The 26131-nt window shown below is 44.1% G+C and overlaps 1 protein-coding gene and 1 pseudogene across 5 annotated transcripts in view; one reads left to right on the plus strand and one right to left on the minus strand.

Annotated features, from left to right (window-relative positions):
* Window positions 1–26131, plus strand: part of Rufy3 (RUN and FYVE domain containing 3) — an 80420-nt gene that overhangs the window by 1980 nt on the left and 52309 nt on the right. For 3 of the 5 annotated variants that reach the window (XM_051170810.1, XM_051170806.1, XM_051170808.1), the window contains exon 1: window positions 13819–14190. The exons of the other annotated variants lie outside the window; for them this stretch is intronic. In XM_051170810.1, coding sequence (XP_051026767.1) covers window positions 14013–14190 — 178 coding nt within the window. In that variant the 5' untranslated portion in view covers window positions 13819–14012. Of the gene's footprint in view, window positions 1–13818; window positions 14191–26131 lie in introns of those variants that run through there. 5 annotated transcript variants of the gene reach the window in all.
* LOC127210995 (glyceraldehyde-3-phosphate dehydrogenase-like) lies at window positions 22662–23735 on the minus strand (annotated as a pseudogene).

Here is a 26131-nt window from a genome sequence, read left to right on the forward strand (position 1 = left end):
GAGAAAGGAGACAACACTCTTTAACAGTTCTCCATGCAACAACTGTACATGATTTGACATAGATTTTTTCCCCCCATCTGTTGGCTACTATCAATTGTAGGGATTACTTGAACTCTATTTGATTTGTTTGATTCTCTATGCTCAGTAAAGATTGACTCTATTTATTCTTTTAATTATTATTAGAGGGCTGGAGAGATGGCTCAGAGGTTTAGAGCACTGACTGCTGTTCCAAAGGTCCTGAGTTCAATTCCCAGCAACCACGTGGTGGCTCAGAACCATCTACAATGAGATCCAGTTCCCTCTTCCGGCCTGCAAGTATATGTGCAGGCAGAACATTGTATATATAATAAATAAATAACTCTTAGAAAAATTCATTATTATTATTATTATTATTATCATTATTATTATTATTATTATTATTATTATTATTATTATTATTATTATTATTATTATAAATTGGAAGCTAAGTATGATCATGATAGGAGTGAAAAAAAGACTTCAGTTCCTGGGACTGAACCTTGCACATACTGGGCAAGCTACTCTGCCTCATGAGTGAGGTGTTATTCTGTGACCTTACCATACTAGCAAGTATATGGAGTGACTTGTTAGCACACAAACATCTTAGCATTAACTTATTTCCGAAATAGTTGAAGGTATAAAACATGTGATGCCCTCTTTCCCTGTTTTTGCAGTCTAGTTACTGCATTCTAGCAAAAACATCCCAGCTACATCTTTTTTTAATCTTTAGAGTGTCTCACTGTGTAGTTTGGTAGCTACGGTTTTCCTGGAACTCTCTGACCTAGAGCTCACAGAGATCTGCCTACCTCTGCCTCCCAAGTGGGATTAAAAGTGTGCACCATACTTTTTTGTTTTGTTTTGTTGTTTTAGTTTTTCGAGACAGGGTTTCTCTGTGTAGCCTTGGCTGTCCTGGACTCGCTCTGTAGTCCAGTCTGGCCTCAAACTCACAGCGATCCATGTGCCTCTGCCTCCCCAGTGCTGGGATTAAAGGCATGTGCCACCCTGCCCGGCTTGTGCACCATACTTTTAAGAAGATTTATTTTTAATTACGTGTATGTGTGTGTAGGCTAATGCCAGTTCCCACAGAGGCCAGAGGCGTTAGATCCCACTGGAGTTACAGACAGATATGATCTGCCTGATGTAGGTGGGTCCTTTAACAGTTGGAGTAGGGGACATCTCTGACTCTATTGCCTGCCTTTGGATCCCTTTCCACTAGCTGGGCTGCCTTATCTGACCACCTATGTCTCCTGTGTGTATACATGTGCCATGGTTATCATGGCTCTATGAGTGTAATAGAGTGGGAGAGGATGCTCTTAGTCCTGCTGTGACATGATGCACTAGGGTGGCTTGGTACTCATGGGGGTGGGGGCACTCTCCTCTGACAAAAGTGGAGGGGGGAATGGGTGGAGGGGGTGCGAGGGTGGAACTGGGAGGAAAGGAGGGAGGGGCCTGCGATCAGGCTGTAAAGAGTTTAAATAAGGAAGTTAATGAAAATAAAAATAATACACAAACTTTTAAAAAAGAATGCATTTTGGGGCCTGTGTGGTGGTGCACGCCCTTAGGGATGCAGAGGCAGGCAGATCTCTGTGAATTGGAGGCCAGCCTGGTCTACAGAGTAAGTCGCAGGACAGTCAGAGCTACACAGAGAAACCCTATCTCGAAACAAATAAATTATGTTTAATTGGATGCCAGACAAAGAGCCCGTATCTCTTGTGATTTTTCTTCCAATTCTAGCAGTATGCAAAGTATATCCTACTCACAAGGAAGGCGCTTTTACCCTGTATTTGTGTGTGCCTGTTTGAGGTTGAAAAAGATCTGCAAGAGGAATAAAAGGGGGTAGAGTGAAGAATCTCAAAAAAGACAGTGTCGCTCTGAGTACTCATGTCAGAGAATACCCAATAGTGAGCGAGGACCATGGTTGCTTCCTGATGTGCTGCTGACGAGACATGGAGAGGAGCTTGATTCTCCTGAATGCACTTGCAAATCCATTATATGTGCAAAGAACGTCTATGTCTGCAAATATGTTCAGGAATGAATGTTTATGTGCAGCAAACCAATGAATGTCATGTTTACGGTTTCATGTGTGCATACAGATCGTGTGTGTGTGTGTGTGTGTGTGTGTGTGTGTGTGTGTGTGTCTGTCTGTCTTCCATGAGTATATGTTAGTATCTTGCCCTCTCTTTTTTTACTTTTAAGAATTATTTCCTTTTATTTTTAGTGTATGGGTGTCCCGCCTGCATGTATGTCTGCACCATATGCATGTCTGGTACCCAAACAGTCCAGAAAAGGACATCCAGTCCTCTGGAACTGGGGTTACCAACAGTTGTGAACTGGCATGTGCGTGCTACGGCTCAAACGTGAGTCCTCTGCGAGAGCACCCAGTGTGCTAAATTAGTGCGCCATCTCTCTACCCCCCATTTCTTGTTTTTTAATTGTTCATAGTCTTCTAAAAAACATACCTAATTAGGAGTTGAGTGTGTGTTAATTGGCTATAATTCAAATCTGCTGTACACATTTCCTGCTTTGTTTTGTAACTACAGAATCATCTGCCTACAGCAGGGGGTCTTAGAGGAACAGTCAAATCATCAGAGCATGTGTCCTCCTGCTCATTTTTTGGAAACAGGTTGACTCGTGACCTATCTTGTTCTGTTGACTTTTTTTGGACAGGGTCCATGGAGCCCACCCGGTTTGAACTTGTCCCGTTCCTGTCTGTATGTGTTGAACGCTGGTGTGGGCCACAGGCATGTGCTTCCATTCCTGGCTGGGATCCACATCCCGGGGGGCAGAGTCCTGTGATGCCTTATTTCATTGCTTCTCAACTGTGTTAACAAAGCAAAACTGTTTTCCACACCATTAAATGCCATTTGGTCACACGGCGTATAAATGCACCCATACCAAAGAGGGAAACTGAGTCCACTAGAGACCTGGGGTTCAGCCCTTAGGAGAGTAGAGTGCAGGTGACCCCTTTCCACATACAGCAGAAGTAACTTGGGATATCCTAGACTTCTGAGGTGCAGGTAGCTAAACCGGATCCATAATTCCTTCCTGTCCACTGCACTGCTTCTTGCCCTCTGGTGTTGCACGTGTCTCTATAGTTCTCTAAATTGCAGCAGTCTGTCTTCCCAGACAGCCCCTCCCCCTCTCTTCCGCCTCCCTCCTCATCCTCTCCCTACTCTGATCTTATGCTTCTCAGTAAGGAAATGTTTTCAGAGTTACAATGCAGTGATATAGAGAGTGTTTAGTATGGCCGTGCTGTGTCGTAAGGCAGGAGCCTGCTGTGCGTCACAGCTGCCTTCAAGTACATAGACACAGAAAAGGACCCTGTACAAAGAAGCTTTATCACATTCCTCTTGTTTCATCCTTCTCAGTGCTGGGTACCCATGTGTGCCACCACGCCCAGCTGACTACCACTGTTTCGGAATAGTTGTGGAAAGGTCCAGAGTCTTTCTAAAACTTCCCTGTGGGCTACTAGACAGGATGGCATTCCTCTTGGTCAAGCCTATTAGCAACTCTCTGGCTCAAATCTTGTTTGGTACCAAGTGAACTGGACACACTCAGCATATGTTGGAGATGGGGCAGACATGGGATTGTTAGAATTGCGTGGGATCCTTTCAAATGTACAAGTACAGTAGAGATTGGTGGGACAAGAGGCCTGGGAAAGCAGAAGTTGTTTAGAATGCGATTCTTCTAACTTTAGAATGTTTTAGGGACTCTCCACAGATGTCTCTCTGCTTCTGCTGTTAATACTTGGTAAAATTCTCACCCATCACTCTTCTTCCTCACAACTTGAAAACAATCACAGGAGGCCTTTTCATTCACGTCTTCTTTGAGCTTTCTTCTGGGTCACTCTCAAGCATATATCTTATAAATCTAGCATCATGAACAGAGTCGTGTTTTGTGTTCCGAGCATTCTCAAAAGCAGAAGCACTTACTGTAATAGCGATGGCTGACACTACTCTCTGCTTGCTCTGTGCCAAGGGCCGCGCTGGCACTTTAGTTACCCGTCTCTTTATTTAATTCTGAAGTAGCTAACCTTGTTTCCCCTTTGTTAGTGAAGAAATGGACAAAGGCAGAGGCAGATGGGTCGCTGGGAGCTCAAGGCCAACCTGATCTATGGAGAGTTCCAAGCCACCCAGGCTGGATAGTGAGACTGTCTCAAAAACGAGAGGGAAGGGAGAGAGATGAACAGAGCAGTTACTGGAACAAAATTGTTCATTCTCTGTGTGGTGGACATAGGGCTCCCTGGGGACATTCTGCTGCCAGTGTGGCATGGTCTACCATGAACCCTTCCTTCCCTCTGCACCCACAATCATGGCCTAGGCTGGGCCTGCCTTTTCCTCCAGAGTTTTTTCTCTGCTAAGAATGAATGAATGAGTGAGTGAATTTCATAAGTCATAAATTTGATAGAATTTGTGGTATGTGAACAATACTGAGTAGTCCACATGTGACAGGGTCTTTGGAACTTGTTGAGCACATGTGGTCTTTCTTGTATTCCTTGTTATTTCTTCAGTATCTCCAGTAAACACACCCTGTATTTTCCCTGTACATGTCACGCATCCGAATCTTATATATACTGGAAAAAGTACTTTGGGAAGCTGTGGTGGGAGGATCCTAAGAGGAGGCCAGCCTAGGCCACATAGCAAGACCCCTTTAAGAAGGAAAGGAAGAAGGGGGAAGCATGTTAGAATCTTGTTCCTTTTTTGGGGGGTCTCTCTGTGTAGCATTAGCTGTCCTGGACTCGCTTTGTAGACCAGGCTGACCTCCACAGCAGTCCGCCTGGCTCTGCCTCCCGAGTGCTGGGATTAAAGGCATGTGCCACCATACCCAGTGTAAAATCTTGGGGTTTTTTTTTTTTTTTTTTTTTTTTTTTTTTTGTTGTTGTTGTTGTTGTTGTTGTTGTTTTAAATACTTATTTATTCATTATTATGCATACAGTGCTCTGCTTGCATGTACACCTACAGGCCAGACAAGGACATCAGATCACATTAGAGATGGTTGTGAGCCACCATGTGGTTGCTGGGAATTGAACTCAGGACCTCTGGAGGAGCAGTCGGTGCCCTTAACCTCTGAGCCATCTCTCCAGCCCAAAATCTTGTTTTTTAATATATAGATATAGTTTGATTTTGTGGAACTGAAAAAAAATCAAGTTGAAGTTCTAAAACAGTGGAAAAGTACCACTTTATGTATAGCGAGAGCTTTGGCATTACGTTTCTCTATCAGTTAGCATTTCTTGAGATTGGTATTCAGTCAGTACTATTTTGAGCAACATTATAAATAATATGCAAAACAGGTGAACTTCTTCTCTAGGGGCTGTGCTCTCCGCAAGGCTGGTAATTTAGTTTCATTTTACAGCTGAGCAAATTGAGGTGAGGGGAGGACACATTTCCCAAAGTCATGAGCTGTTGAGAGGACTGTATGTGCAAGCCGTTGCTGGCTGCCACCAAGCCGTGACATCACTTCTACATCTCAAGGCAGAAGTATTTCTGTTCTGAAGCCGGCTGATTTTAATAAATAAAGAGGAGGCGTTGCAGTTATCTCGTGGCATTTGCTGAAAACATAATGATAACTCAGCTTCCTGGGCATATTCATTTTGTAGCTACTTACTGTCATCTTGGTTAATAGCTATAAACTGATAGTCAGCCAAGGGTATAAATCTCAGATTGGAGAAATCTGACACCACTAGGCGAACCTAGTAGATTTTGGTTGTGGGAAGAAAGATACTGGGAGGAAGTGGGCCATGTGAAATAATCATGACCTTGGCCCTTCTGCCAATGTTGGCATCAAGACAGCCAGCTAAAGATACCGTTTCGTGCCAGTAGTCGAGGGTGAAATAAGATAACATACCATAAGCCCTAAAAGAAGTGTTAGGAAACAGAGCTTTATGAGAATCTGCAGATTGACTCAGTTGCACAAGTTGACAATTTGTAAAGAAGCTATTGTGTGCAGGTTAGGAACCCAGGGAAAACAGGAGCCGGCTAGCTTGAGTAAAGGACAAGGGAGAAAGCAGCTCATTTGGGAGGGCAGGGCTCATGGGCACAACGCCCGTGACCATCCCCAGCACAGCATAAGGCAGCCATGGAATTGCATACCTAGACTCAAACATAGCAGGTGGTGGCCAGAGGGTTAGAAGTTCAGGGCCATTCTCAGCTACAGAGTGAGTTCAAGGCCACCTTGAAATGCATGAGACCCCCATCACCAAAACCTGCAAGAAGAGAAGCACAGGGATACGGTGCAGTGGTGAAGTGCTGGCCACTCACGTGTGAGGAGAAAGTGGGGGCGGGGGGAGCGGGGAAGGGGGGGGACTGGGTGTGGGTAATGCATGCTGGAGAGAGATAAGTGGATCCCTGGGGCTTCTGTCTAGCCAGCCTAGCCTGTTTGGTAAGCTTCAGACCAAATGAGAGACCCTGTGGCAAACAAGATGGATGGCACCTTGGGAATGACGCCTAAGGTTGACCTTGGGCCTCCACACATTCATGTTGTTGAACTGCGGAGATGAGTCAGTAAAGATCTCTTACAAGGACAAGGACCTAAGTTCAATTCCCAGGGCCCATGTGAAACAGCTGGGTCTGGCAGGGAGATTGAGACAAGTGAATTCCTGGAGCTTGCTAGCAAGCCAGCCTAGCTTAATTTGTAAACTCGAAGCCAATCACACAAACAGTAAAAATACAGTATTGAGTGAAAAGCATAGGAACAATATCATAAAACCCTTTTTACAAAGTTCATCAGGACCAAAACTAAATAATATTAATATATTATTTAGTTATTTATATATTTGTGGTCCTGTTTTTTTTCTTTTTTCTTTTTGGTTTTTCTAGACAGTGTTTCTCTGTGTATCCTTGGTGGTCCTGGACTCACTTTGTAGACCAGGCTGGCCTTGAAGTCACAGAGATCCACCTGCCTCTGTCTCCCGAGTGCTAAGATCCCAGGCATGTGCCACCACACCCAGCTTGTAATCCTATTTTTAAAGTAAGGTAATACTTTCTTTCTTTATTAAAAAAAAAAGTGTGTGTATGTGTGTATACACATACACACAGACAGTGGTAGCACACACCTTTAATCCCAGCACACTTGGGAAGCAGAGGCAAGCGAATCTCTGTGAGTTCAAGGCCAGCCTGGACTACAGATCGAGTTCCATGACAGCCAGAGCTACACAAAGAAATGTTGTCTCAAAAAACAACAAAAAAGGTAAGAAAATAAAATTATTCTTTTAATACCAGCACTTGAGAGGCAGAGGCACTTGGATCTCAGAGTTTGAGGCCAGCCTGTTCTCCAGAGTGAGTTTCAGGACAGCCAGGACTACACAGAGAAGCCCTGTCTCAAAAAAACAAAATATAATGTAATGTAATAATAGCCAGGGGTGGTGATGTACACCTGTAATCCCAGCACTTGGAGAGACAGGGGCAGCTGGATCTCTCTGAGTCTGAATCCAGCCTGGTCTACAAAGTGAGTCCAAAACAGCTGAGGCTACACAGAGAAACCCTGTTTCAAAAAACAAAAAAAAACAAAAACAAAAAAAAAAAACCAAAACAAACAAACAAAAAACAAACAACAACAATAAAAATCATCATCTTAATAATGTAGCTCAAGCTGACCTCAAATTCACTGTATATATTTTGGTCTTCCTGCTTGGGATTACATGTATGTGCTACCACACCTGGCTCCAATGTAATAGTACACAAAATTCAGAAGAGGTGTCTCAAATGGAAGGCAAGCAAGGACTAGAGAGATGGCTCAGCTGATAAGAGCACTTGCTGCTCTTGCCCAGCACCTGGGTTTGGTTCCCAGCACCCACATGCCAGCTCACAACCATCAGAAACTCCAGTTCCTAACATCTGATGCCACAAATGCACACATAGCATAGATGCAAACAAGACACACAAACATCTGAAAAGGAAAGTTTGGGAGCTGTTGTTGCTGTAGATGCTTTTGAAAAGCAAAGGCAGTTCAGAAGCAACAGGGACTGCGTGCATAAATCCTTCTAAGTTACCAGTTCATTTCCCCAGTTGAGCAATGGTTTCATAGGTACTGGTTAATTCTTTGCAGAATTAAAATTCTACAGTGGAGTGGCTTTTTTTTTTTTTCCCTCAGTTTTTTGAGACAGGGTTTCTCTGTGTAGCTTTGGTTGTCCTGGACTCACCCTGTAGACCTGGCTGGCCTCGAACTCACAGAGATCTGCCTGCTTCTGCCTCCCAAGTGCTGAGATTAAAGATGTGCACCCACAACAGGGACACATGCTCAACCGTGTTCATAGCAGCCTTATTCATAATAGCCAGACCATGGAAGCAGCCTAAGTGTCCCTCAGTAGAAGAATGGATAAAGACACTGTGGTACATTTACACTATGGAATACTACTCAGCTATTAAAAACAAGGAATTTCCAAAATTTGTGGACAAGTGGATTGAACTAGAAATGATCATAATGAGTGAGTTAACCCAGAAGCAGAAAGACTCACATGGTATATACTCACTTATATCTGGACACTATCCCAAGGGGCATGTCCCATGAAAGTCTTCACTTACCAGGAAAGTGGGACAGAGGGGAGGACACCCTATTGGGACTTTAGGTAAGAGACGCATGGGAGAATGGGGAAATAGAAGGATCCAGAGGGTCCTAGAAACCTACAAGAATAACATTATGGTGGGCGGATCTGGGCCCAGGGGTCCAAACTATGGCACCAGCCAAGGACTATACATGCAGTAAACATCAAACCCCGACCCAGATCTAGCCAATGGACAGGACATTCTCCACAGTTGAGTGGAGAGTGGTGACTGACTTTCACACGTACTCTGGTGCCCCATATTTGACCATGTCCCCTTGGTAGGGAGGCCTGGTAGCACTCAGAGGAAGGATAGCAGGCTACCAAGAAGAGACTTGATACCCTATGAGCATATACAGGGGGAGGAGGTCCCCCTCAGGCACAGTCATAGGGAAAGGGAGTAAGGGGAAAATAGGAGGGAGGGAGGAATGGGAGGATACAAGAGATGGGATAAGTATTGAGATGTAATATGAATGAATTAATTTTTAAAAAGGAAAAAAAAAATAAAGGTGTGCACCACCACCTCCTGGTTCATGAAGTGGTTCTTTAAAAGTCTGCGGTGTGTCACTTTGGAAGATGATTTTCCATTTACCTTTTTCCTAGTTCTGGATGTATCTTCTGTTCTTAACCTAGGCATCTAGCTAAGTAAAGGTGACGCAGTAACGTGGTTTCCAGCCTTCTCTCCAGGGTGAAAGCAGAGGGAACCAAGCGGTGCACCCACCATGGTGCCTGGGGCATTTGGGTTAACCCTTGACACCATATAACAGGAAGATGTACCCTGAATTCTCTCATTCTCAAAAAAATTCCATTTATGAAAAACCTGAGCTAAGAGTGTAAGTTCAGGGGACAAGGTGGTCAGGCAAAAGAAATGGTTTGTGAGACATTAAGCATAAACTGAAAAGGTTGATTTTTTTAAAAGTCCTCTTTGGGTAAGGGAACTGAAGCACTCGCTTTTAGGGTCCTTCAAAAGGTCTTACCTGAGTACTGAAGTTTGAAGTTGCAGTGTTAAAAAGATCACAGCTTGGGGGTGTCACATAGACATAGCAGTGCAGAGTAGCCAATCAGCCATCTGGCCACTGCATGCTCCTGGGCCAATTCCTTGTATGAGGAGATAATAGTGTCATCTTTGCAGTGTGCTTAGGATGGTTCCATGTGGCATTTGGTAAGTCCCTAACAGAAAACAGAAATGCAGAGAATGACATCATTACATTGAGTGTTTTTCCCATACCGCACAACAGGGGCATTGGACCTAACGAGTCAGACTTTATCCACGTCCGAGTGTGAACCACAGTCTACTTTAAGAGAAATGTAACTTCCAACTGAGATGTGCATCATGTCTGCTTTGAGTCTCTCAGTGTAGAAAATCCAAGCTGTGTAGTCAGGTGGAATACACTCGAGTGTTTTGAGACCCACCCACTCCGCCTTTCTCACAGCCACCCTACCAATATATGCAGTCATTGACAATAGGTTCAAATGAGAAAAAATAGTTTAATCATCACTTGTAATTATTGTGTACATGTCACTTTTCTTTCTTTTGTGATTGGAGGACTGAACTTAGTACCTTGTGCGTGCAATTATTCTACCATTGTTAAATCCGTTCAAAAGTCAAGATTTGTTATGTCTTACAGATGGTTAGTGTTTTCTTTTTATGCGAAGCTAATATATTTACTTATTCTTAAAGGCCAAATATAAAGTAGCACCTTGAAATATTAGAAGTCTTTTATTTTTGTTGGTTGTTTGGTTTGGTTTTTTGAGACAGTGTTTCTCTGTATAGCCTTGGCTGTCCTGGACTCACTTTGTAGACTAGGCTGGCCTCGAACTCTGCCTCTGCCTCCCCAAGTGCTGGGATTACAGTACACCGCCGTGCCCGGTTAGAAGTGTTTTTATGAACTGTAAGTAGTGCTGTTTTGTAGTAACTTCATTGCTTATGAACAATGAGCAATTGTGACGAGATGACTCGGTGGTGTTTATCTAATGGGCAGGTGTGACTCATGCTGAGCGTAAAGGTGCTCTCATCCAGCTGCAGCTCTTGTTCTTTAAATCACACCCATCCTGCCACAGACTGGTAGGTAAGGCAAACAGATTCCTCCTGCCAAAAGCTGTGGTTGCATTCTGCTCCTTCTCTGTGACCTCTGGCTGAACAGAACGGGCCTGGGAGGGGACCGGAAGGGATCTTAGCTTCTTGTTGTCATCAGGGCCTGATCTCCTGTGTTTAGTAAAGGCTGACTAGTTAGTAAAAAGATAGCACACCACAGTTTGTGGCCAGTCTGAACAAAGGTTCAGTATTTGTCCCTTTGCCATGATTTCTCTTTTGGCATTCACTTATCTGAGGCCAAATGTGGTGTGTGAAAACATTGAGTTGAAAATTCCAGAAGTAAGCAGCAGTTCATTACGTTTCAACTGTTCACCATTCTAAATAGTATTATGAAACTGTCTGCTCCTGAGCTCAGCCCGTGGATCTCTGCATCTAGCATATGCACACTGTGGGGGCTAGCCTCCCATTATCAGGGCAGCCGCCCGGTGTTAAGTTCTCATTATGGTGTCATCTAATACTGTGTCACAATGCCTCCATAATCACCTCAGCAGCCACTGTACCACCTCCTAGTCACGGTGAGAAGAGATGTGAGTTCAGGGAAGTTAAGGCGTGTTGTGTCTGCACAGGCACACACTTGAGCGTGTAGAGGCCACAGGAGATGTTGTTCCTCTGAGGTGGCCCGCTTTGGATTTTGAGACTCTTTTCTCATTTGGCGTGGAGTTCACCATTGAAGCTAGATTGACTGCCCAGCAAGTCCCAGGACTTGGCCCTGTCTCTGTCTCCCTACAGATGCGCCCCAGGCCCAGCTGTTTTTCTTGTGTCCTGAGGACTGAATTCTGGTCCCTTGTGCTTGCAAGACAAGCACTTTCCTGGCCAACTCATCTCCACAGCACCCCCAGATGTTCGAGGGGCTGGGGATGGAGTTCAGTAGGTAGAATGCTTGCCTTGCATTGCGCACAGTCAGGACTTCCTCTCCCGAAAAATATAAACCAGGTGAAGTGGCAAAGCCTATCATATTAGTACTTGGGGGTGGGGGTGGGGGGTGGGCAAGAAGATCAACAGCTTAAAGTCATCCTCGGCTTTGTAGGCGGCCAAGGCCAGCCTGTGCTATACAAAGACCAGTCTCAAAAAAAAAAAAAAAAAATAACAGGCCACATTCTTGTTTTGTTTTGTTTTGTTTTGTTTTATTGAGACAGAGTTGCTCTGTGTAGGCTTGGCTGTCCTAGACTCACTTTATAGACCAGGCGGGCCTTGAACTCCTGAGTGCTGGGATAAAGGCGTGCACCACCATACCTGGCCAGACCACATTGATTTAACCCTTATTACAATATATCATAATGATTCTATTTTATAGTAGCTTTTGGTCTCCTTTTTGTTGTTCATTTGTTTTTCAAGCCTGGGTTTCTCTTTATATCCATTTCTGTTGTGGAATTTGCTCTACAGATAAGGTTGGCCTCCAACTCAGGGATCCACCTTGTCTCTGTGTCCTGAGTGCTGGGATTAAAGGCCACCACATCACACACGTACCACCAGATACTGATGTCTCACTGTGCCTGCTTTATACATTAAGCTATCCTACATATGTACAGTGTAAAGAAGCAACTACCCTTGGTTTCAGACAGCTACTGGAAGACATGGAATGCATTCCCCACAGATAATAAGAGACTCGGTATTGAGCCCTAGATAAGCACAGAGCATCCAAATTTGTATTTGTCTTTTCTATCTCTTTCAACTGCATTATTGACAGAGAGCCTTTTCTCCTCTTCACCCTCCTCCTCACACATCACTCTCTTTAAGGCAGGGTCTCACGTAGCCTAGCCTGGGCTGATGGTTTCAAACTTGCTATGTAGCCGAGGAAACCCTTACATTTATTGAGTCCCTGAATTACAGGCATGCATCACTCACCACGTCTGCCTGAATTAGGCTTTATTTTGGACAGGGTCCCTCTCTATACATAGCCCTAGCTGTCTGGGTTAGATCTTATAAAGAGATATATTTCTCTTTTAAACTGAAATCCTAAACTCTCCACTTAGGTAGCTCAGAAAGCTACTTCCTGGCTTTGTGTGGTGAGAGCATAAATATTAACACACATTGGATTGCACACATGTGCACACACATTGCCTGAATTAAGAGCATTTAGTAATATGTCTTCAGTACATTCAAGGACAGGAAGTTTTCGATTTTGGGTTTTTGTTTTTTTAATATAACATGGTTTTAACTTCTCTTTGGAAATATATTTTGTGTTGTGGCAGAAGGTTTGGTAAACATAGTAATCTCAAAAGGGAAAGGATGGCCTTTGTTCAGGAAAGCTTTAAGGTATTTTTGTTTGTCTATTTGTTTTTTCCTGTCCTGACTTTCAAAGTTAGTATTTTGAAAAGGCAAATTATAAATGCCTGAGAATAAGACACTTAAAAGCCTGCTTCAGCTTTTCTTAAAATGTCACTTTTTGTATAGCAAAGAATTTCAACAGCTAACTGTACAAGGATGTAAGTGAACTGTGTGCCTAGTAAATTATTCTAATTGCTTTTTATCACAGAGTATTATCCAGTGTTGCCTTGTTGTTCCGCCCTTTCCGTCCCAGAGTGTCGAGAATTGATGAGGATCTGTGCATTGTGTTAGGTCTGATCACAGTTTGACTAGCACAGTCTGAAAGTGGGTTGTACAGAAAGAGAGAGAGCAGCCTAATTGTTCTTCCTGCATCAGCAGCATCTATAAAGCATCCTGGGAATTGCCTGCCCCGTGCTCAGAGCAGCTGGTCACATGAGCCTGGATTTTCAGTTCAGTTCATTAGTCAGCCATTTTGGTCAACACCCTGCTTACTGCGCACAACCAATCCTGTTAGAACTCAGCATCCCGGCTCCTCAGAGCAGGTCCTGTGGTGATTTCTGCTGTTCAAATATTTTTAAGATAAATTGAAAATATAGCCTGATTTTTTTTTCATTTCTATTTTTTCTTTTGTATTTTTTTCTTAACAAAGGAGGATTTTTTTTCCCCACTATTCATGCCAAGAACAATTTTTGAAAGCCAGCTAAGGCAGCATTGGGTGTGTAGGATTTAAGCCTATAGATAGCCTGGCTGGAATAAAGGAATCGGAAGATAAAAGGAGAGGACGCTGGGAGAGGACAACACCGTCTAATTTTGCTATTAGGAATTGCCAGTAAGAAAAGATAGTGCAGAATTGCTTATTTTGAGCAGTTTGTTCTATAAGGGGTTTTTTTTTTTTTTTTTTTTTTCTTTCTTTCTTTCTTTTTAACTTCTTGAATCCCATTTTCTAAAGCTTTATTTAAGAGCTTGGGATTTGGGTTTTTTGGTGCAGAGGTCTTATTTATCTGTGTGTGTGTGTGTGTGTGTGTGTGTGTGTGTGTGTGTGTGTGTGTGTCTGTCTGTCTGTCTGTCGTGTGGTGTGGTCCCAGCTGAGTCATCATGTCTGCCCTGACGCCTCCGACTGATATGCCAACCCCCACCACTGACAAGATCACACAGGCTGCTATGGAGACCATCTACCTTTGCAAGTTCCGAGTATCTATGGATGGAGAGTGGCTCTGCCTTCGGGAGCTGGATGACATCTCCCTGACACCTGACCCAGAGCCTACCCATGAAGGTATGGTCAGAGCACAGCTGCTGGCCCGCTCTCAGCAGCCGCCTCATTGTTAGAGGGACTGGGAGGGTCAGAGGAGGTGGGCAGACCCTCCTGGCTTTTACTATTGTGTGTGGGCAGCTTCCCTGCACCCCGCCCCTTGTCTCTGCCTCCTGAGGAGAAGATGTTTCCCTACACCCTGAAGTCTCCTTGCTCAAGATGCTTGTGTTTTGTTTCAGTTCTTTGTCTCAAAGCCCTTCAAAGGGAACATTTGAGGTCATTTAAACATCAGTTCCTAACAGATAGGGAAAGAGCTATCGATTGTGTTTCTATTTGAAAATAGTATAGAAGTTGTAATGATTGCTGACAGTCAATTAAGAAACGTAACTCTACAGTTGTGGTATATAACAAATACAGTAGAAAAGAGAGAGAAGTGTCCTGTCAACTGAATATCGCTAAACAGGCTACGGTACCCAGAAAATATTTGAAGTTACTCTTTTTAAATACTATTAAGTGGAAAATCTGGTTTAAATTTGGTACCTAAGAAATTTGGACTTTTAAAAATGCATGTCTTATAGAGTTTAAACATTATAAGTATGGTCGTTCCTGTGCAAGGGATCTAGAGCTATTCTTATAAATATATACTATATACTACACACACACACATACACACACACACACACATGCACACACACACATACTTATATACTTGTGTTTACAGTTGCAACTAATCTTTGTGTTCTCTCAGCTTTTTCTAAGAACAAACCCTAAGTTACAAGGTGTTTTTTTTTTTTACCTTATACTCATTAATTTCCCTGATTCCAAGCTGCAAATATAATGGCTTCTCAGCTTAAGTTTATTCTACTTCTTCAAAAAACAAAGATTAAAACACTAGCATGAGAAAAGAAATCCTTTATGAGCATCTGCCTGGTACTTAGGCACATCTGCAGGGCAGGTGAATCGTTAGGCCCTTGACCTTGTGTCACAATCATGTCATGACTCGGATTTACCCCACTGTGTGTGATGAGGCTTTCTTCTTTCCAGTCAGATTTAGCCTTCAGAAAGTTTTCGAGCGCTTTGACATCACAAAAGAAAAGCAATCATCTTGTATGTTTTTTCCCAACACTGCTTTAGTAGTTTTAAAGAAGATTGGCATCTGTTCAGTTGACTGTGTCACTTGAACTACATTTAGATTGTGCACAAAGGTTGGAGGCCGTTAGCTGAAATTCTGTACAATGCCAGCATTGTTTACACAATCTCCAAAGCTTTAGCAATCCTTAGGGAAGAAAATTACAGTTGGAAAAGGCTACCACAAAGTCTCTTAGCTAGTGCTCTTGGCATATTTTGCCTGAAAGAGAATCCCCATTCATTTTGAAAGTCATACTATAAAATATGACCTTAGTTATAAAGTCTATTTCCCCAGTTTCCTAAAAATAACCTTTAATACCTTTAGTGCTTTGAGTATGTGTTTGCTTCCTGTGTAAGAGCTCCATGGTGAGCACAAACCTGCTGTTAGCTCATGTAAACATTCGTAATAGTGCCATTTGTATTCTTCTTGAGAAGTGTGGTGCTGCAGACGGGAGCATGGTAAGGAGGGAGAGTGTGAGAGGTGCAGACTACTAGTGGCACACTCTTTGGTACAGGAAGTCAGGCCCTTAGTCACTTATAAAGGCTGTGGAACTTAATAAGACCCTAACAGTATATTGGGGTATTTTGCCTTAATTAGGTGAGAGAAACAATTATTTCACATGACTTTTTTTTTTTTTTTTTTTAATACAAGGCCAAGGAATTATGAGGTCTGGTGCTGTAGAATCCAGGAGGTCTCCATGGAGATTTGTTTCTTTGTTCCACAGACTGTGTCTACACACAGCCATTGGACCCCAGAAATACCCTTTTTAATCCGAAAACCCTCAACAACAGTTAGATTTAACTGTGTGGTCAGTGACTATATGAGTAACTAATGCCTAGACTGTTTTCTAGTTGGTTTATACAGAAAAGGTCTGACCATTTGTATCCTAGTGAACCTTCAATTTCACAAAGAAAACGGGCAAAACTGTTCTCTCTTGGTCTCCAAGTCTGATTTTCTGAAAACAGTCCTGTACATCACTGTGAGGCCACCATGTAGAAATGCCTTTCTGCCCACTGCAGCCCTTAGGTGTGGGAGGCACAGCAGGCTGTGAGGCTGGACCAATAACACACTAGCAGGAGGCATCCTGAGCTTGACTCTAGTGAATGCTGCTGTGGCTTTATACCTAGGGAGAAAATACAGAGTGAGCAAGCGAGCGCTCTTGTAGCAATGCTGTGGAACGCTGTGGATCAGGAAGTTAAAAGCTCCCCAGGGACCCTAGCCATGACAATTAAAATGGTCCAGGTGAGAGATAACAGCTCCAGTCTAAACTAGTGACAGGGAGGGACAGCCACCTGAGAAGCAGAGGTTACTTGATGACTAAGTGGCCTCTGGGGCTGGGGGATGAGAATGACACAGTGACTGCCAAGGTTTTGTCTTCAGGTCTTGAGTTACTTTCACTAGTAAAGAATGCAAAAGACAGACAAGGTTTGACCTCTGGTGCTAATAGACTGGCTAACAAAGGAAGCATTATCATGCCATCAATTTAACCTTGCAGCCAACCCCACACAACAGTGGCTATAGTTGACTCTTTGCTGGGCATTAATCCTCCTGCCTCCACTTCTCAAGTGTTTCAATTGCACGCATGCTGATTTAGAGGCATGCCACACTGCCATTGAACAGAACTATCAGAAATATTCTTTGTTGCTTTTTGTTTGTTTGTTTTTTAGGTTTCTGGAAGCATAGTAGAAGTTCACAGTAGGGCTGGAGAGATGGCTTAGTGGTTAAGAGCACCGGGTGCTCTCCAGAGGATCCCAGTTCACTTCCCAGCACCCACATGACAGCTCACACCTGTCTGTAACTCCAGTTCCAGGGGATCCAGCACCCACACACAGACATACATACAGACAAAACACCGATGAATATATAATAAAAATAAATTATATATAAGAAATTCAAAGTAAAGGACTTTTAAAACTATCTGTGCCCTACACATAGTGGGTCTGGAAACCCGACTGGGGCAGTGAGGAAATGAAAGGACAGACACAGCATACACAAAAGCCAGGCTCAGTGCTGTGCGCGGGCACTCTGGTAGAGTGGCACCAACTACTGGCAGCCCGGAACCGTCTTGTTTATTGTGTACAGACAACATAGAGAAAAAGAGTGAGCTAGTCTCCACAGGAGGTGTCTGCAGGTGAGCAGTCTCGGGCTATAAACATCCCAGAGCAAGAAGCTACAGTTGCTAGTTTTTGCACACACTGGTCAGTAAAAACTCACTTGTACCAGACAACACACGTCGACTCAGGGCTTTCTTGGCCCTTCCATGAGGAGCTGTGGGGACTTAGAGACCATGCCCTTGGGTTTCTCAGGAATGGAAGTGAAAACAATCTTCATGCATGATTATAGTAACTTAGGAATTGTGCTGTTTCTGAGATGGCACGGAGCATTTTGTAATTATTTGTGCTCCTTTGCATTTGGGTGTCTGGGTGTACTTGCTTCAGAATCAGGAAAACAAGAAACAAAACTGTTTTCAGGAACTCTAGTAAATGACATGCATGGAGGACAGGGTAGGTTATTGCTGTCAGACTTCCAAGCGTTAACAACAACTTGGCTATGGTTGTGACCCCATTGGTTACCACACTGGCTACCTAGCTGGCAATCGCTTGATATCTTACTTAAAGAGAATCTTTAAAGAGTAAAGTCCTGAGCCTTTGTATTTTATCAGTTATGGGATTAAATTAATTTTAGAAGTGTGAGGTAGAGCTGGGCGTGGTGGTGCACACCTTTCATCCCAGCACTTGGGGGAGGCAGAGGCAGGCGGATCACTGTGAGTTTGAGCCCAGCTTGGCCTACAAAGCGAGAAGCAAGTGCAGGACATCCAAGGCCACACAGAGAGACCCTGTCTAAAACAGAAAAAGAAAGAAAGAAAGGAAGGAAGGAAGGAAGGAAGAAGATGAGAAGTAGTGTTCTATTTCAAGAGAGAAAACAATATGCTTAGGGCCGTTGCCTTTCCTCTGCAATGTGCTGAGTTGTGGATAGATACTTGATCCCAACAAAACCTGCAAATCGTTCTTAAACTAAATATCCAGCTTTTTGAGCTCGTGTTCCCTGTTCTTCCACATTCCTACCCTCTAGTGTTTTAGAGATATTTGTATGGTTTGAGTGGCTAACTAATTTTTTTTTAATTCCTCAGTTTAGAGCAGGAGAGGGGACCAGTGAGTACAGTGCTTGCTACACACGCTTGAGGACCTGGGTTCAGACGCCAGCACCCGCGTAAGAAGGGTGTGGTGGCTCAGACACAGGACCCCAGCAAGAGGAGAGGAGAGCATCTAGGGGCTCTCTGGCCAGCTGGTCTAGCCTTACCAGTCAGCGCCAGGGTTCAGTGAATAATAAAGTGGAGAGCTACTGAGGATAATGCTTCATGCTCCATGCTCCATGCTCACACGTGCACATATGTGCACATACATATGTAAACCACACGCGTAATGGCATGCACACACACACACACACAGAGACCTTTAAGGGCCAGGTGCGGTGGCACACATCTGAAATGTCAGCTACATGGGAGTCTGAGGCAAGATGATAAAACCTAGATTCATCCTGGCTGCATTTCAGGTCCCTGGCTCACAAATATTAAATGGTAGGTAAGCGGACCTGTTATCAGGAAGTGTCTAGGAGTCTGTTAACCCCCTCAGAGATGGGGAATCCAGCAGTGAGGGGATGAATAAGTTGGCAGTTTACTGTAGTTTAAAAAGAAACAACAACAAAAAGAAGAAGAAAAATTTTTTTTGCTTAAACTCTAAATTTGAAGGTTGTTTGTTTGTTTGTTTGTTTGTTTAAGGATGGATCTCACTGTGTAGCTTGGGCTACCCGGGTTCTCACTATGAAGCCTACCCTGGCCCCAACCTTCTGAGCACCGGGACTGCAGAATTAATGACTTAAAACATTCTTTTCAGATACAGATAGCAAGAAACATACCTTGAAGGGATTATTTATTTATTTATTCGTTTACTTTTTATTTCGAGGCATAGGGTCTCACTGTGTAGCCCTAGCCAGCATGGGGAGAATTGGATTTTTAGGACATGTTGAGAAAGGAGCCTCTGACTTAGGGTTGTTGCACAGAGCTGTGTGTGATGGTAGAACATGCAGAGGCTGACACTCAGAACCAGGGGTCCCTCCAGCAGGTGCCTTGGCCTTGCGGTCCAGATCTGTACTGGGTAGTGAGAGGGAGTTGTAGGAAATACCAGTGAGCATGGAACTTCAGACCAGAGTGTGTGTTTTTGTCTGTTAGGTTGTTATGAGTACTGGCCATCCCCTGAGGCAGCGTTTAGTCCTTGGGGAGAAGCGTCGCCATGTTCTCCCAGACCTCATAGCCACAGTGAAGGTGGAGATGCATGGAAGACAGCAGAGGCTCCCGAGAAGCAAGTGTCAGCTGCTGGCTTGTCAAAGGACAATCCTGGTTTCTTAGACACTGGAATGTGGCATTCATACCCAGACAGCCCTTACCACTGATGACATTTCCCAAAAGATAGTATCATGCAGATCTGGGATAAGGTGTCTCTGCCAGCGGGAACATCCTACTGAGCTGACGTTCTCAAGGTGAGAGAGAAGGGTTTGTCATCCAAGGACTGTTAGAGAGGTGCCAAGATCCCCTGATGACATTGTGTACTTCTTGATTTGTTTTGTTTTGTTTTTTCCTAGACAGGGTTTCTCTGTGTAGTCCTGGCTGTCCTGGAACTCACTCTGTAGACCAGGCTGGCCTTGAAGTCAGAGCAATCCTCCACCATGCGGCAACATTAGATACTTCTACCTGTTACTGTTCCCTGTATGTAAGTGTAGCCCCCTCTTGTCAGGGAATCACATATGTTTTTTATTGAAAAAGTACATATCCCAGTGCACATTTTACAGGAGGAGTACTAGAAGTCAGAAGGAGGCATCGGATCCTCTACGACTGGAGTTACAGGTGATTGTAAGCCACCATATAGGTTCTGGGAACTGGGTCCCCTGCAAGAACAGCCACTTCTCCAGCCATGGGACCATCCCGTCAGCCCTGCTACTCTTATGAAAAACTATTACTAGAATACCTTTCCTCTGATTGTTTCTGGTGTTTAACAACTACTTAGCTCACATCCACTTTACCTATCCTATTGCAAAAATGGTTTTGTGTAAAGATATTAGTGCTCGTGGGTAATGGGGATTCAGGACTGATAGAAATATGGGAAGAAGACATGGGCTTGGCCAGAAGCATTTGTTGAAACAGCCTTTTAAATAAACTATTATTGTGTGTATGTGCATATGTGCATGCATGCACCCACGCACGCGCGCGCGCGCACACACACACACACTCATGTTATATGGGATTGTCTGCCTGCCACAGCACATATGTGGAGATCAAAGGAGTCAGTTTTCTGTGGGGTCAATTTTCTCCTTCCTCCTTTATGTTGGGTTCTGGAATCCAACTCAAGTCTCAGGTCTCCAGGCTAAGCAAATGCCTTTGCCTGCTGAGCTGTCTTTCCAGCCCAGGAGCAGACCTTTTGAAAATCACTCTTCCAATATAAAGCACAGAACTGAGAAATTAGTCCCAGCAGCCATACCAGACCTTTAAAAATTAATCAAAAATACAGGCAAAGAATATTTTTAAAGACGTATTTATGTACTTAAGTGTGTGTATGTGAACCTGCGTAACTTTATGTGCACTGTGTGTGCATGCAGGAGCCCACAGAGGGTGAAAGAGAGAGAGTCACATCCGGGAACTAGAGGTACAGGTACCTGTGAGAGGCCATGTGGCTGCTGAGAAGCAGACCCGGGTCCTCTGCAAGAGCAGTAAATGCTCCTGTTTAGCCATCTTCTCAGCCCCCAGGCCAAAAAAAAAAATAAATTACATCACATGTACATTACAATATTCTGGCCTGCGGTGGCAGAACCTTAAGAGGCACTTAACATAGTGTAAGAGAAAAATGATGTAAATGTGTACAACATCTATATAAAGAGCACTAACCACTGTTGTAAAAGAATATTTAGTAGGAAAATGCTGAGAATATAACCTGTAGCTCCACACTTTTTGATAATATAATCACAAATTATTCTATTATACTATAGTATATATTTTAGTACATTATTATAGTTCTCTTGCTAATTAAATTAACCTTTATTGTAGTTGTGTATGTATAGGAAAGGGCACAGTATTTAGAGAGGAAAGCGTAATACTCAGAGTGGGTTGATTACAAATTTGAGCATCCACTGGGGTATCAAAATAGCTCTCAGGCGGGTGGTGGTGGCACACGCCTTTAATCCCAGCACTCGGGAGGCAGAGGCAGGCAGATCGCTGTGAGTTCAAAGCCAGCCTGGTCTACAAAGGGAGTCCAGGACAGCCAAGGCTACACAGAGAAACCCTGTCTCGAAAAAAAAAAATAGCTCTCCTATGGAAATGAGGGACCAATGTATGTAAAGCACTCTCCCTCCCAAACAGCAGCATGCATACTCTTTCGAAGGCTTTAAGGAACAGTCTGGAGACTAGACCCTGGTCTAGGCCTTAAAACAAATTACATTCATTTCCTGTGTGTATTAAACAAACTGCCACAGAGCTAGTACCCTAATACAACAGAAATTTATTCTGTACCAGTTTATGCATGGCAGATGGCAGAAACTTTTATTTTGTTTCTAAAGCTAAGATGGAGGCTGCTCTTTCCAAAATGCTTGAAAGAGTCTGTTTCTTGTGCACCAATACCTTTGACTAGCAACACCCCTTGGCTTACGGTTCATCACTTCTAGCACCTGTGGCTGACAGCATCCCTTGGCTTGTGGGTTCATCAACTGAATGCCTACCTCGTGTTCACATCGCTTTTTTTCCATCTTGGTACTTTCTGTTAAAAGGTCATATATGCTTGCATTTTTTCAAGGAAATCACAGACTCCTCCATTTAACTCTATCTATAGAAACTACTCTCAGTAAAATAGCATTTGTAAGTTCCAGAGAGAAGGACATGAATATCTTTTGGGAGCCTTATTTTTAACTTATCACAAAATATCAGGGAACAGTCAAATCTTAAAATAATACAAAGTATATTGTTTTTTGATAAAATGCTTAATTTATAATCAAATAAATATTAAAAATACACATTTGGAAGCTAAAATATAGGTTTCCCAGTATTCGTTAGTTAAAGGGGTCACAAGCAAAAATATCTCAAGCTGAACGAGCATGAAGGCACATTTTTCAGAATTAGGAAAATAAATTTAGATGCAGTGAACTTTATTGATGGTATCAAGAGAGCAGGGCTCTCTGGGCCCCTCTCATTATTGTGGGGCCTAGGATGGAAACTGTGCGGGGAGATGCTCAGTGTCAGGGGCTGAGTTGGGACAGGGACTCCTCAGCAGCCGAGGGCCTCTCTCTTGCTCTTGTGTCCTTGCTGCAGTGGGTGATCCAGGGCTTCTTACTCCTTAGAGGCCACGTAGGCCATGAGGTCCACCTGTTGCTGTAGTCAAATTCATTGTCGTACCAGGAAATGAGCTTTACAAAGGTGTCATTGAGGGCAATGCCAGCCCCAACATCAAAGGTGGAAGAGTAGGAGTTGGTGTTAAAGTCAGAGGAGACAACCAACCTGGTCCTCAGTGTAGCCCAGGATGCCCTTTCGTGGGCCCTCAGATGCCTGCTTTACCACATTTTTAATGTCATCATACTTGGCAGGTTTCTCCAGTCGGCATGTCAGATCCACCATGGACATGTTAGGGGTAGGAACATGGAAGGCTATGCCAGTGAGCTTCCCGTTCAGCTCTGGGATGACTTTGCCCACAGCCTTGGCAGCACCAGGGGATGCAGGGATGATGTTCTGGGCAGCCCCACAGCTATCACACCACAACTTTCCAGAGGGGCCATCCACAGTCTTCTGGGTAGCAGTGATGGCATGGACGGTGGTCATGAGTCCTTCCATGATGCCAAAGTTGTCATGGATGACCTTGGCCAGGGGCGCTGAGCCCTTGGTGGTGCAGGAAGCATTGCTGACAATCCTGAGTGAGCTGTCATACTTCTCCTGGCTCACGCCCATCACAAACATGGGGGCGTCAGCAGAAGGGGCAGAGATGATGACCCTTTTGGCCCCACCCTTCAAGTGGTCCCCAGCCTTCTCCGTGGTGGTGAAGACACAACATACTCGGCACCAGCATCACCCCATTTGATGTTTGCGGGATCTTGGTCCTGGAAGATGCTGCTGGGCTTCCTGTTCTCAGCCTTGACTGTGCCGCAGAACTTGCCATGGGTAGAGTCAACCTGGAACATATAGACCATGGAGGTCGATGAAAAGGTCGTTAATGGCAACAATCTCCACTTTGCCAGATAAGAAGCTAGCCCTGGCAACCACGCGCCCCATATGGCCAAATCCATTTACTCTGACCTTCACCATTGAGTCAAGAGACTAGACTGGCCCTGCATGAGAGATACAGCTGTCTCTGGAACAGGAAGCAGAGAGCTCAGAATTAGAAATTTATAGGTTTAAGTACTTGTATTTACAAAGAAGAAAGTTCTTTTAAATTTTTACATAAACATTTTGCCAGGTGTGGTGGCGCACGCCTTTAATCGCAGTACTTGGGAGGCAGAGGCAGAGGCAGGCAAATCGCTGTGAGTTCAAGGCCAGCCTGATTTACAAAGGGAGTCCAGGGTGGCCAAGATAACATAGAGAAACCTTGTCTCAAAAAAAAAAAAAAAAAGAAAGAAAATTACGGAAGCATTTTCAAACAGTAGCAAGAAAGTTGGGTGTAGTTGCACACCTGTGACTTCAAGAATATGACTGTGCAAGAGCTCATGTAGGCTATAGCCCTTCATGTGCCATAGACACCGGTGCCATCGCAACAATTTTAATACAAAAATATATATAAACATGCAAAAGAATATAAAAATTGATTTTCTCTAGGTAGTGAAATGCAAGAGATTTCAATACCTTTTCTACTTCTTTATACCTTCCGTATAGTCAACAATAGGTGTAGTCTTCTAACCCAGAAATCTTTTTCTTGTTGTTGTTTGTTTGTTTTGTTTTGTTTTTTAAGACAGAATTTCTCTGTGTAGCTCTGGCTGTCCTGGACTCACTTTGTAGACCAGGCTGGAACTCACAGAGATCCACCTGCCTCTGCCTCCAGTACTGGAATTAAAGGTGTGAGCCACAGTGCCAGGCCTAGATATCACTTTTTTTTAAAGGTCTTTTTTATTATTTTAAAATATATTTTAAATAAATATATATTTACAGGTGCATGTGCGTATGAGTGCGGTTGCTCATGGAATTCAGAGGAGGGTGTCAAATCTATAACTGGAGATGTAGGCAGCTTTGAGCCACCTCGTATGGGGCCTGGGGATGGAGCTCAATTTCTCTACACAGTAATACCTGCTCTTCACCTCCAAGGCATATCTCTAACCCCAGAAAATGACTTTTGCCCCCACAAAATATTTATGAAAATGTGGGTACTCTTCATGCATTCATCTCACCTGTACCCCAGTACTTCCTGTGGGAGAAGTTTCATGTGTACACAAGCAGGAACTGTAGCCCCAAAGCAGAAGCATCACTTTTGATCCATTTTCAGATCTTTTTCTTTTTTTTTTTTTTATTAATTTATTCTTGTTACATCTCAATGTTTATCCCATCCCTTGTATCCTCCCATTCCTCCCCCCCCCAATTTTCCCATTATTCCCCTCCCCTATGACTGTTCCTGAGGGGGATTACGTCCCCCTATATATTCTCATAGGGTATCAAGTCTCTTCTTGGCTACTTGCTGTCCTTCCTCTGAGTGCCACCGGGTCTCCCCCTCCAGGGGACATGGTCAAATGTGAGGCACCAGAGTACGTGAGAAAGTCGTATCACACTCTCCACTCAACTGTGGAGAATATTCTGACCATTGGCTAGATCTGGGAAGGGGTTTAAAGTTTACCTCCTGTATTGTCCTTGGCTGGTGCCTTAGTTTGAGCGGGACCCCTGGGCCCAAATCTGCCTATCTTATTGTTTTCAGATCTTTTTCATTCTTTATGTATGTGTGTGTGAGCGTTTAGCCGGCATGTATGTCTTTGCACCCCATGGGTGCAATGTGCGCATGGCGGCCAGACGAGGACAGCACATACCCTAGAACTGGAATTATAGACAGTTGTGAGCCACCATATGGTGCTGGCTGTGAACTCTGGTTCTCCAGAGAAGCAGCCAGGGCTCCTAACCATGAAGTCATCTCTCCTTCCTCAAATGTCTACTATTTTTTCCACGTTTCTGTAAAAGTCACAGTGATGTGCTTATTGGCTGTTGTGTCCGTGAGCATGTCACTGCCATTCTGCGTGCCAAGCATGCAGTGACCCAGGATGTCCAGGCCTAAATGCACTCAGCACAGCATGTTCTTCATTCCCTTAACTTTGGGGCGTGGTGTCTAATGTAGCTCAGACCAGCCTCAAAGTGTCGGCAGGGCAGGACCTTTCTCTCTTGATTTCCCTCCTCTCCATCCCAAGTGCTGGCAACTAGAGAGGGAGGCCTCCATGCTGGGTTCACTGCTTTCCTGAGTGATCAGAAGATAAAACCTGGGGGCAGGGAGATGGCTCAGTGAATGAGGTGCTTGCTTTCCGAGCCTGGGGACCAGTTTGTATTCAGTCTGGGTACAAGGCATCTAATGCAAGCACTGCCAGAGTCAAGGTGGGCATAGATGGCTGGAGCTCACGGCAGTCATTCTGGTGGAGACAGGGAGCTCCTTGTTTCAGAAAAGCAGGTGGAAAGCCATAGAGGACATCGCCCTCTGTCCTACACACACACTACACACCACACACACACACACACACACTACACACCACACACACACCACACACACACACCCCACTCACACACACACACACACACACCACTCACACACATGCGCGCACACACACACGTGCACGCTCACAGGAACA

This window comes from Acomys russatus, chromosome 28, assembly GCF_903995435.1.
Source record: "Acomys russatus chromosome 28, mAcoRus1.1, whole genome shotgun sequence".
In the NCBI taxonomy this organism is placed as follows: Eukaryota; Metazoa; Chordata; class Mammalia; order Rodentia; family Muridae; genus Acomys; species Acomys russatus.